This window comes from Apteryx mantelli, chromosome Z (assembly GCF_036417845.1).
Source record: "Apteryx mantelli isolate bAptMan1 chromosome Z, bAptMan1.hap1, whole genome shotgun sequence".
Taxonomy (NCBI): domain Eukaryota; kingdom Metazoa; phylum Chordata; class Aves; order Apterygiformes; family Apterygidae; genus Apteryx; species Apteryx mantelli.
The window spans coordinates 11,758,767-11,771,496 of NC_090020.1; the positions used below are offsets into that span (position 1 = coordinate 11,758,767).

The following is a 12,730-nucleotide window of genomic DNA, read 5'->3' on the forward strand; positions in this document are numbered from 1 at the left end:
ACATACAGTCAGCAACAATACTAATTTTTCTTGTACAGATGAGCCCTTATGAGAGATCAGTTATATGTTTCACCTAACCATTGACAGGTAGAGTCAGCAGCAATGCCTATAGGTTAAAGTCATCCACCACTTCCTACTGTAAGATTCTGCTGTTCATTACCTATACATTTTGTCAAGAATGTCAGGCTTTCACTTACATGAGATTCTGCCTCAGACCCATTTTTAAAATTAAAAGCTTGGTAGCTACAGTTGCAAGCTAGTGGGGCAGCCTTTCATTTTCACAGTTTTGACAGCTCAGTATTTCGGAGGACAGTCAACTGTCAACAGAACTGAGGCAGTTTTTCAAATTTAGTGTACTTTCAATTAGGAAAAATTTAACTGTATAGAAATATAAATTTTTTGTTCTCTGCTGGAACTTCAAATATGGTAAAAAAATACAATGGGTAACAACTTCTCTCCAAAAGTTTGAAGTTTATGTCCATTTTAAATTTTCATGGGTCACTTTAGAAATGCTTGCTGCTGGGAAAGTGGCAAAAACATTTTTAAAAATTACATGGCTTTTATATATTAGTTCCACTACCGAAGAGTTGTTTTAATTTTAAAGAATGCATTGAATAAACACACTTTAAGCTTTTAAAAATAATCTGCAGTATGGTTTAACTATGACAGCAGCTTCTAATGGTTGGTATTAGACAGTTCATTTATGGAATAAATACTGTTACTTGTTTGTTCCCTTCGTGTTCATTTGCAAAACAATATGTCATATCAGACAAGCACTCTAGGCTAAGAATAGAGTTTATAACAGCTGTTTACTAAAAACAAGTCAGATGCAGCAGCCTTCTTGTACAGGTGTGCACTTACTGAGCAGTTCTGCACTGTAGGTACACCAACATTTTCAACTGGTAGAAAAAATTACTTCTTGGCTGAATATATGCATGGGAAAGAAATGAAAGCTTACAGGAGCAACGACACTGAGGCATCTATTGCAGAAAGGTCCTCAACAAAACCCCTCCTTCCCTCCCAGCTCAGTGAAGACAATGTAACATAACTGGTTAGTTATAATCTGTTCTCATTGATGATTTCACTTTTGTCTGCTTACAAATATATACACAAGAGCTGAAGAAACTCCCCTCCAATTTTCAGGTAGCTGAACAGGATTCCAAGAAACTGAGCAGATCTTCCAAGGTCTTCAAAGCATTCTTCCTGACTGTGCAAGGCTAACTTCTACATCTAGCATATTTAAAGCATCTGGGGTCAGAATACTCCAATGCAAAAGATACATTAATGCAAGAAAGTCTAATACCCCTAAAAGGGCTAGCATTCAAGAAGCATATATCACGCACATCCAAAGTCCAGAAAGAACACACTACAACATTTCAGACAAATATTTTAGGTCATTTGTTTTTATTACGAAATGACAGCAGGTGTTAGTTGCATACAATAGCATGTGCTGTCAGTGTTGCAGAGCTGTTCCCATGCAGGGCCACAACTGCAGCCCCTGCTTGTAGTCACCAGAATAGGTTACTTTATATCCACTAAACCCAAGCTATTTGCAGTCATTACTGCAAGAAATCTGACATTACAGTGTTAGGAAGAGAGGGGACCCCGGAGCAGATAAGCCAGAGTATGAGAAACTGGTTTAGTGCCTTATAAATAGCATGTACAGCTTTATGTATTTATTATGATGTAAGTCCTTTATTTGGTACGTTTCAATAATTATTAAGCCTTAATAAGCTTCTTTACTGCACCAACAGACATCACCAGTAGCAGCAGTAACCCAAGAGACTATGCAGCACTCTTCACTTCTTTCATTACAATACCTCATGATCAGGGAAAACTACATAGCATTTTACACTGGCTGATGCCCCCCTGCTCGGTACTCCTTTGAAACAGCTTGAGAGCTTAACACTGTTTTCTTCCATGCTCAGTTACTGCTGCTTATCTGTTGGTGTGCTCTGTTCAGTGCCTGAGCTGTGCTTGTTCTTAAGGGACCTTCCAATATATCTCCAGTATTCTTTTCGGATGGTGTCCTTTTCTTTAGCCAGAATTTCACACAACTGAGGAAGAATTGAGAAATGGAAGTGTTATACTAAAATTAAGCAATCCTTAATTATCTTTACAAAATACATATAAGCCAGTCTTAGAAATTCCTTTTGTAGCAGTAAAATATGTTTTATTCACAAGTTTTGCAATAGTTTTCAATGACTAGTAACTAATAACTAATACCAACTCCAACTGGTAGTCATCCATCAATCTGACAGTGTACAAAAATCTCTTTCTAGTCCTATTTCAGTTGCAACTGTTTCCTCTGTAACTCCCTTCTACTCTTATCCTTCTTTTCTCCCCCAGCCTATTAAACCAATAGTATACTGAAGAATGGAAACTGGATAAATCAAGACAGGCTTTGTCTGTGGCCACGAGATCTGTCTGTGACTAGAACAGCTGTGCACATGCCAGGGCATGATATGCACCCAGAGAAAGCACACTCTGAAGTGCCATTGATATCAGTAATCTGCAAGAAGATGTAACTATGGGACAGGATACACCTGGAAGGCATGTTGGTCATCTCCTGACAAACTTGGCTATCTCCTAGTGAAATGGTAGACTGTAGACCACTTGATCCATGACAACAGGTCAGACATTCTGTTCTTGCACCTTCAGTACTCCAAATGAACTGACGGGAGCTACTTCCTTATGGTCTCTTAGCAGGCTGTCCGAAAAGGATTTTCAATGCTTAAGTCTAGCTCTCACAACTCGTTAGAGCTGGTGTTATATAGATACTTCTGCATCTTCTGAATTTTATTTTATTTTAATCTGGGTGAGCAGTGGGGCACAGAAGTCAACCCTGCTCACCGGACATGATGCACTGAATTCATAGTGTATGAATGCTGCCCACAGATGTTCTAGTCAATTTTCATTTATTAAGCAGATGACATTGTCTGCTTAACAAAAAAGAGCTTGACAGTAGCAGCTGCAAGGCCTGAATATATGAAAAGGCCAAACTCAGTGGAATAGTATCAAGGGATATGAAGCCGAGAGGTATAATTTCACTTTTAGACTCTGGTCCTGAAGCACAGCAAAGGTCAAATGTTGAGAAACACAGATGTTAGAACACAGAGGCTCTGGGCAAAACTATGATGCTAATCGTATTCATTCTGGTCTGGCCCAAAGAAAAGTGAATGAAGAACGTTCTTGAAAACACCACACTGCAAGCCACAGCAAGGAGTTCCCTGAACAGGAACCATAAGGAGCAACATTTCAGAAGCCATTTATTCTCTTTACGGAATGGTGCCCAACATCCCTTACTGATGCCCCCAGATTTTCTGCTGGCTTTTAAGCTAATTGTCAGCTTTCTTAGCCAGAGCTAAGAAGTGCAAAGGGAGCTTGAGATTCTATTTATGTACAGGTATTTTGAGGACAAGGTCCACTAACGAAAAAAGCGAGTTTGTGGTACAAAGTTAGCATTGGAAACTCTTCACTTTTTTGAACATTTTCTTCTTTATGCAATATTAGAAACTTTCCTTTACTACCAGGTGAAGAAAAGTTACAGTGATTTCGTAACTGCCAAGTTAGTATTTATAGTTAAATAGAAAGGACCACAGTGATTATCCGTCTTTCAAGTCCTACACTTCATACAGCTGTGATTAACAAACAACCTTCTCCCTTTATGAAAATTAATCCCATTTTGTCTAGCAATAAAATAAGAAAGCAATAGACATCATCCCTAACGAGCAAAAACAAGCTCTCCAAACCTACTTCTAACGCCTTGTTTAGTGTTTCTTCCTTGTTATCACACTGGTTTTCGAGCATATCTTCATAGATATCCACAAGAAAGGCAATCAGATAGGGTGAACTGTGGCTGGGCTGTAAATCCAACAGTTGCTCTAATAGGTTTGGGTATTTTGAAAGACCCCGATCCTGAAGAATCCTAGAACAGAGGTAAATAGGCTTGAAACAGTACTAGTAAATTTGGTGCAATGAATTAAATTTTGGTTATGACCGATTTATTGAGATCAGTTTTACAATAAGGGATGCAAATACAAGTGAGGCAGAAAGTAAACAGCATAAATATAATGCAGCAACAACACAGCTTAAAGCTGTAGTAAGCTAGTAGAGTTACATTCAACTTAGCCGAAGCTATACTGAAAGCACACTCATTACTTCCTGCTCTATGCTCTTGAACCCAGTAACATTACAGGATCAAGTTTTTCAAAGCATGAGAAGCACTTATAACCCTCCCACAAGAACTACAGGGCTAGAAACTAAGTGGAAAGTTACACAGAAAATAAGTTAATACATCATCCCCATGCAAAGTTTTCTGCCTTCCCTCTTAAGTAAACAAGCCTTGAATGAGAAAACTGAAAAGCTACTGACAAACAGCAACAATCTTCTTGGAGGAGTCAACCAGGCATAGGACATGAGGAGTCAACTAGTTTAAGGTACTTTCCACAGATAAGGATGCCTCACCCTTTTAAATAGTTCCAAGCGCTCTCATTATGTGGTACTGCTGTGATCATCTCAAGGGTGTATCTGTGAGAAAAAGATAACAGGATATGAATGCAAACACAAACATTTCTGTTAGAAGTTACCTGAATGTGCCCAGCTCTCTCCCAAGCACATCTGTCTAGTCTATATTTCAGAATCTTCTTCAGTGAGGTCTTAGGTCAAAAGTGTCCTGCAATATAACTGCAGAGCTCAAACAGGCAGGTGTTGTGAGAACTGTTTTAAATCTCAAAGTGTTTCCATTTGTTGCATTTTGTATAATAATGAGCAACCCTTAAAATTAAGAGTGTTAACTTCTCCCCCCACTGAGAAATAACATGATACATTCTCATGGCATGCCAAAGGAATAGCTTGTGTCTTGATGCTCAGCGAGTCTGAACTTGAATGAGGAGGGACTGGCAAGGGCTAGAGTAATAGAAGCAGAGTGTCAGCTTATGTTAATATTACTGCAAGGTACCTATTTGCAGAACTTTTGTTATGAAGTCAAGCAGCTGCACCTGAGCAAACCCACAGAAAGGCACAGCCTGAGCTTTAACCACACACAGTCTTCTGCAGCAGTTCCGTTAAAGAGAAGCATCAGTGAGGAACCACCTTCAAACACAAAGCAACAATAGTTGCCTACCATGTTTCATGTCACAAAGCTGCATTTCAGCTTCACAAACCAGCTTTCACCTTCCATTCCTCCACAGCATCCCAAGGCACTCAGCTGACTTTTAGAGAACTGATACTGCTAATCAGTTCTGTAAGTACTACTGCAACAAAAAACGTCTGAACCTTTTTAACCCTTCTGCAGTCACTATTGTGGGACTGAGTGTATCCAGGAACAAGTGGACCAGCTACAGTTCTATAATGACATCTGGGAAATATTAACTTTGGACAGTTTGATTCTTAAGAATGTATTCAGTTGAGATTATCTTGAATACAGCACACCATGTACAAAGGAAGAAGGCAGATCTTACTTTTGGAGAGAAAAAATTTGGAAATATCCCAGCCTAGGTCATGTAAATGGTTCAGATTCATTAATCCTCAAGAAAGTTATGATCTGGAAAAAAGTATGACTTACATCAGTACGCAAAGACATCCATCAAGAGTGGTGATGGTGGAGGATCTTTTATTTATTCATTCTTTAAAGTGAACCTATCCAAAGGATCAGTCTTTCTTCTGAAGCATAACTCTAAAAAACTGCAGTACCTTGTTTTCGTTACTTCCTCACTTCAGACAAATACTGTTTCATAACTGTCAGCCCTGATCAGCACCCTGAGATGTGAAACCAGACAAGATAACATAAACACCTGGAAGCCCAGTTTGTATTCAATTACAAATACACTGCTTTGGAACAGGTTCCAAAGCTGGTGGTTCTTTAAAACTAGGCTACACTTAGACTAGTAGCCATTTTTGTGCTGACTACATGTTTCTGAAAGTTTGTTTCTTTTTCTGGCTGTATGAGATGCCTAATAAAAGGTGATGCCCCTTCCTACAAGCCAGGCCCAAGTTTTCATTAAGTCATTGCAGCTGCTGTACAAACAAAACAGCACTTCAGCATAGTTACATTAGTACAGGACTAAGAGCACTTCTCCTTCCAAACTTTCTAGATCAGTCTTCTGGGTAGGATATAAGATACTAATGGTAAGCACAGCTTATGTGGCAGTAGTGTCGTGACTTTTAGCAGACGGATCCACTTTTAAGTAGTGGACTGCAAAATGCCAGCTGTTTTGTTTCCAAAGCAAACAGCATGACAGGAAGACAGCCAAACAAGATTATAGCTTATCCAAGGTAAGCGTAGCTCACAGACAAGTCGGCAGTACTGAACATATCTATGTGTGCACAGACCCTTGATTTACCATCCATGAACATGCCTAAATGCTGCTTTAAAACCAGAAAAGGACAGGCCTAAGAGATTCAAGATCTGTGAAAGCATTCCTTTGCTTGCATGTAATGCAGAATGCTTGTAATCATGAACAGCATTACTTACTGGACTTCTCTGTCTAGGACTGCTGGATCATCATAGCCAGTGGTGTTGAAAATTACAAAGTGTCTTTGGTTCCAAACAGAGTTGTTTCTCACATCCTCCCTCAGAAGCTGGTCTACATATTCCAGTTCATTATCCCATAGCTTGAACTCCTAAAAGAAAGGGAAGGCGGGAAGAAAGACACAATCAAAAGTTTTTTTCTTTTCTAAATCATTCTACTTGATCATTAAGTTCTTTGCACTTTAGATACAGAGATTTCTTTAAAAAAATCAGCCCAAAGTTCTAAGAAAAATAAGGAAAGGTGCACCAGGAACATGCTACAAACAATGCTAATAGCCAGTTGCTAAACTTACACACATGAAAGCAAGTAGCCAACAGCAGATCTTCAAGACTTGCTGGAAGGTAAGTTTACAGCTAACCCCTAAAATATAGCCATCCACTGAAATGCAATTATTTTTCTCCTTCAGCTTTAAGAATCAAAATGCTGAGTGCAATTCAGGTTGCATTTAAGAAGCAAAACTCGACAACCTGAGGAGAATATTTAGTAAAAAAGCAGTTCAACGGATAATATACCTGAATAACCCATTGTCTGTGCTGCCAGGCATGGTAATTCTTGGCATCTTGGTTAAGAATGTCAGCTATAAACTCAAGCTCTTGAGATGGATCCTGCAGCCATTCTACCAATACCCGTCTGTGATGCCTAATGACAAGCAGAGGAAGCTATTTTTAGAATAGTCCAAAAAGCTTTACTTGAATGTATGGCCTGTATTAAAACAGCACTTAACAACTGTACTACTTATAAAAAAGTACTAGTTAAATACTTCAAATGAAATATCCCAAAACATTTCACTTGGATCCGAGAAACATATGATGCAAGCATATACTGCAGCAAATTCTTATGTGACACATTCACATTGGTAAATCATCTCCTTTTAGACAAGTTACATTTACCTGAGCTGATAAATTCCCACTCTGAAACTTGTGGCCAAAGCCCTAACCAGAATAAAATTTTCTAATACTAGATAAGTTCTCTAGCAAGGAGAACACTGCTGTTTTCCCCTATTCCCATTCATTTGGGACAAACAATCGATAAGTAAACTCCAAGTGCCAATAAAAGAAAACACACTCACCTGTACTTGTCATTTTGTTTGCTATTTCATCAGGCATTTTTGTTCTGTCAGATTTTGACAGTTTAAAAATTAAAGTTAAAAGAAAACAAGACCTTTTTTTTTGGCACATCATATTCATATGTTTAGAACGAATTGCTGAAGAGGACTTTGGCAGTGATACTCATGCAACTTCATTTAACTCCTGTCACTGCCATGGTGGTAGAAGGAAAGAGAATTAGCTTTTAGGATCAATGCTCACAACTTATTGTAGATAAGGAATAGAATTTTTCTGCCAAAACAAAAAAAAAAAGAAAAGAAAAGGTGGTTTTACCAGACTTGGTAGTTCTTTGGCTGATCTTCAATAATAGCTGTAATATACTTAAGTTCCTCATGGAGATCCTTTCCCAAAGACTGCAAGAGGACTCTCCGGAAATGCCTGTATAAAAGTCAAGCATTCTAACATTGCAACAGGGCTTTTGTAAAATTTGCAAAGGAGAACATAAAGAAACCTTTGTTCTTGGTTCTTCTAACAGTTAAAGAGTCAAAAAGAACATAAAAATTTATACCACATATCAATTCTGTTAAAGGCCATTCAATTACTAAACAGATGGCAGCAACTGGAATACAACTGGTTACAACGCAGTATGTTATCTAAGATCACAGCAGTCTTAATTTTCAAATTAACGATCATCCACATTAGTTGGATCATCACAGAAACTATGCCTACGTGCTTAAAATAATATAAACTTTCTGGTTTTACGCAAGTTAGCAGGAAAAAACATACAAGAGGTACCTGTTAGCATTCAAGGGTTAAAAAACTCTACCCTGAATATCAGAAACTCACTGTTTTTTCATTAGCTACCTGAACATTAAACTGACAGTTCTTTTAAAATGCACTATTTGGTAACTATGCAACTACTGGCAGAGTCACTAAAACCTGACAAATAGCAGCTATCATGTTTTTGAACCTCTTCTTGAAGTCAGCTGAAGGTGTCTTTCACATTTTGGCATGGCCACATTATCAGGTAAGTGATTTATGATTTTAAAAAGCTAAGGTTTTTTTTGTGGCTAATTCTACCTGGTTTGATAACACCCTTAAAACCAAATGATAATAAATCAAAACAAGACACGGAAAATACTGAACATGGGCTCTCTTTAAAAGCCTACTAGATGCTTCCAATACCTCTTGATGTAAATATGACTGTTCCACCCTGACTAGACTAACAGAATTATTACAGACATAAGAGGTTGGCAATCAACTGATTATAGAAATAATCCCGAGATTATCACTTACCATACTGTGTAGTTAGCAGCATTTAACTCAATAGCATCTGCAGTTAGCTTGAAAGCTCTTTCGCTTCTTTCATCCCGTTGCAGAACAGCCCGGAAGTAATCATACACATCTCGAACTAAATAGATAACAGCATGTTACCCAAGCCTACAAGAAAGCGGCTTGATTAACGGCTAAGGTTAATAACCCTTTGAAGTTACTTCATACTTTGCATATTTCATGTATACTTTCTGAAGACCATAGACACATATTGCTCTGACAGCACTGTTTATTGAAATCTCTAATGATATGGTTAGTGAACTGAAAAGTTGCAAAGTGTTTTTAAAATACATCTTCTGAATAATATCCAAAACAGTCAAAAAGATACCTTGCTGCTTAGTCATACTATTTCCCCACATGCATTAGTTCCACACATCTCTGTTCCACTCATGGGCTGCAACTGCATTATTACGTGAACCATACTGTCTGCTATATTCATCTTTAAACCTTATGATTTTAAAAGAAAAGCTTGGCTAATAAAATTTTAGGTAAAGGTTCAACTCTAGAGATGTTGGACAAAAAAGTCACATACAAGTGTCCTATTATAACATATACTAACTTAATTTGCTCACAGTGGTGCTCTGCACTAGAATATATACATTTAACCCTGGGGTCTTGCCTTAACCGTACTAAGGACACCCAGAAATTTAGTCATCTTAAGTGTTTGGTGCACAAAACATTTGAAAGCTTACATTTTTCACTGTAGATGATCTGAACCACAGGATTTGGTCCATCGTTTTGAGGTACGGGCTCAATATCTGCCCACTCCTTCCTGTCTCTGTAAATACATGTTTTTCTGTTCAGTTCCTTTTTTTTTTAAAAAAAAAAAAAGGGAAAAAATGCCGCCCAAACCACCACGCACGCAATCTATTTCCAGCAGATGCTTCCCGATGGTCACCGTTATTATCATAAAGCCGTGAAAGCACTTTACGAAAGGCCGGCGGGTCGCTCCCCTCCCCTCCCCCGCAGCGTTTACCTGTACGGCACGTAGCCGCCGCCCTCCTCCCCCTCCTCCTCCTCCTCCTCCTCCTCCCCCTCTTCCTCCTCCTCCTCCTCCTCCTCCCGCCCCAGCAGCAGGGGCAGCTGCGGCGGCGCCCCGTCTCCCTCCAGCGCCGCCGCCATGTCGCGCCGCCTCCTCGCACCGCGCGGGCACTTCCGGGCCGCGCGCGCAGAGTGACGTGCCGTGACGTGTCGTGACGTGCCGTGACGCGCCGCGCCACCGCCCTCGCGCCCCTAACGGACGGGCGGGGGCGAGCCCCGCCGCGGCCGGTCACGGGCTGCGCCGGCGACGGTACCTGTACAGCACGTAGCCACCGTCGTCGCCCTCCTCCTCCTCCTCCAGCAGCTGCCCGAAGCCGCCCTCCGGCTCGCCGCCGCCCTCGGGCTCCGGCGGCGCCGCCGTCCCCTCCGCCGCCATCGCCCTGCCGCGCCCCACCCCGCAGCTTCCGGGGGAAGGGGGGGGAAACCATAGAGACGGCAAGCGGCGGCGGGGGTAGAGCGGCCGCGCGGAGCATGCGCAGTGCGCCGCGGGTGAGGGCGGGGGAGCGGGCGGCTGGAGGTTTCACAGGAGGGTTGAGGTGGGAAGGGGCCTCTGGAGACCATCTGGTCCAACACGCACGTCAGCGTTGCACAGTGACTGGCTGTCAGACCTCTGGGCACGTGTATAATTGGACAGTATTTATCAGCTATTTAAATAACTGCTATCTACTGTGTTTGGTGTTATTCTTGGTTCTCTCTAGTATAACAAAAAAATCTGCGCTAGCGTAAACGAAAGTCTGCAAAACAAGAGGTGAAGGAAAGGGAGGCATTTTTCATGCTTCCCATGAGAACCTGCCATAACACCGATATCAGGGCGTGCAGGTGCAAGGCTGTGAGACCAACAGCGCCGGAAAAACACTGCAGGAACACAAAGGAAAACTGCCTGGGAGGCTCTGGGAAAACACTGCTACGGCAGCTGAGCTGGAAGGTTACAGACCTGCAAGCAGCAGGGCCTTCATGTCACTGATGCTGAGGCACCCCGGGCACTGTGCACCGCTGCCAGCTGTATTCCTTCGCCTAAGGAAGCTCACAGAGCAAAGCCGGTGTTGGGCTGAAGTTCCCGATAGGGCAGGACCGAGGGATCGGGCCTCTGCAATGGGTGGGGTTAGAAAGAAGCCCTGAAACAGCTGAAACCAGCAGGTGAAGCGGAGGAAGTGGGGGGACCCTGCAGCGTGGTGCTGGCTGGTGGGGCAGAGCGGCTGCGGGGAGGACAGCCCCTCGCTGAAGTAGCTGGCTCGGTGCTCCACGTCTGCGATCCAGGGTGTGCTGAGGTGCTTTAGAGAGGGCAGGGTTGAAGGCCGGCAGCGCGCATGCATGGTAGGGGCCATGCGCCTGTCTGTATCTCTGCTGTCTGGGCAGGGAGGTGGGAAGTCACCCCACATGCGGTAGAAAGCGCTTGTGGCACATGCTTTGCAGTGAATTTACAGGAAGAAAATTTGTGCCGGAGCAACGACAAGGGGGTGGAGATGGAGGGTTGCAAGTCGCAACGCAAGAGCCAGGACAAGGAAGACGTAGGCCCTCAGGTTCTTCTGCTGTCTTGCCTTTGGGAAGTCACTTGATCTCTCTGCTTTCCTTTCCCCTCTGCCTTGTTTATTTTAACGGTGCGCGTAGGGACGTAAGTTGTCTCTGCCTGTATGACTGTTCGAAGCACAGATCTTGCGTAGTGCTTCTGGGTACTACATAATACGGACTCTAATGATGGACCAGAAAACCCCATAACAGTGTACTGAAAGGCTGTTTTGGGCTAGAGAACTGTGAATAGAACAGAAAGGAAATGCAGTAAAACATACATGGAGACAGAAGGTATCCAGCAGTGGCTAAGTGAAAGAAACAAGTCCTAAAAGGCAGAACTTTTGAAAAAAGGGAGAAAGAACCAAAACAGCCATAAAAAGAAAACAAGGAATGTTAAAATTGTACACAAAGCAGAGAAAATGCTCCGAGAATGATCACAGGGACGCAGAAAAAAAATTACATAAAATGATTAAAAATGACAAAATCATTAAAAACAGCATAACGATGCAGAAACCGCCCAATAACCAGGAAAGAACCAAAAAGAATCAGAAAAGCAAAAGGAGAAAATGGCACGAGAAGGATTGCTGTTCTAGATTTTTAGCTCGGACTTGAATCAAGGAAGTACAAGTGAAGGCTTAAGTAGTGACAGAAATATTAATCAGTGCAGTAGAGCTGCGGGGTGACCTGGCTCATGCTAGAAGATGACATGGTGATAAAAATGATTGAAATGAAGAAGATTACAGGATTGCCAGTGTAAGAGAAGGGCAGGAAAACTATAAAGTGGATATTTTTGCTGTGTAGCCAGAGTAATCAGGAGAGTAAGGAGACTTTGATAGCTGGTCTCTATCAGTGCCAGACCTGTAAAAGAAAAAACTAAGCAAAGGAGTTTCCATTGCTTGCTCAGGAGAGGAGGAGCTCATTCATCATGTCACCATCTTTTCTATGGTACTGTAAGTAAATTGCCCTTTTCCCAGTCTCACTGAGAGTTTGAGTGTCCGTGTGCTGTATTGAACATGAATGCGCCATTGGCAGCTGCTGCTGAGGATGAAGATAGGAGTGTTGTTACGTTGTTGGCTAATGGGTCTCAGGCGACCATGCAACTTGCCCTGTGTTTCCCCTCTAATAACTGTTAAAGACAATATTCACATTTCAATGAGAGAGAGAAATCTCTAAGGCAGTAAGTCTTGCCTTGAGAGTGCAAGCGCAGAAGGGAAAGACGCTGTTACTGGCCTGTAGAGGGAAAGGCTGCACCGTGGTCCCCTTAGACAC

The 12,730-nt window shown here is 41.9% G+C and overlaps 1 protein-coding gene across 1 annotated transcript; it reads right to left on the bottom strand.

Moving 5' to 3' along the window:
* Nucleotides 1-1,385: 1,385 nt before the first annotated feature.
* Nucleotides 1,386-10,336, bottom strand: FNTA (farnesyltransferase, CAAX box, subunit alpha). The gene is made up of 9 exons (XM_067315493.1): nucleotides 10,207-10,336; nucleotides 9,604-9,689; nucleotides 8,876-8,990; nucleotides 7,913-8,017; nucleotides 7,046-7,172; nucleotides 6,476-6,624; nucleotides 4,468-4,530; nucleotides 3,757-3,928; nucleotides 1,386-2,057 (listed from the first exon to the last, which is right to left on the bottom strand). Exons 1-9 carry the CDS (start codon nucleotides 10,326-10,328, stop codon nucleotides 1,929-1,931), a joined length of 1,068 nt encoding a protein of 355 aa, XP_067171594.1. The 5' UTR covers nucleotides 10,329-10,336; the 3' UTR covers nucleotides 1,386-1,928.
* Between the last annotated feature and the right edge of the window lie 2,394 nt (nucleotides 10,337-12,730).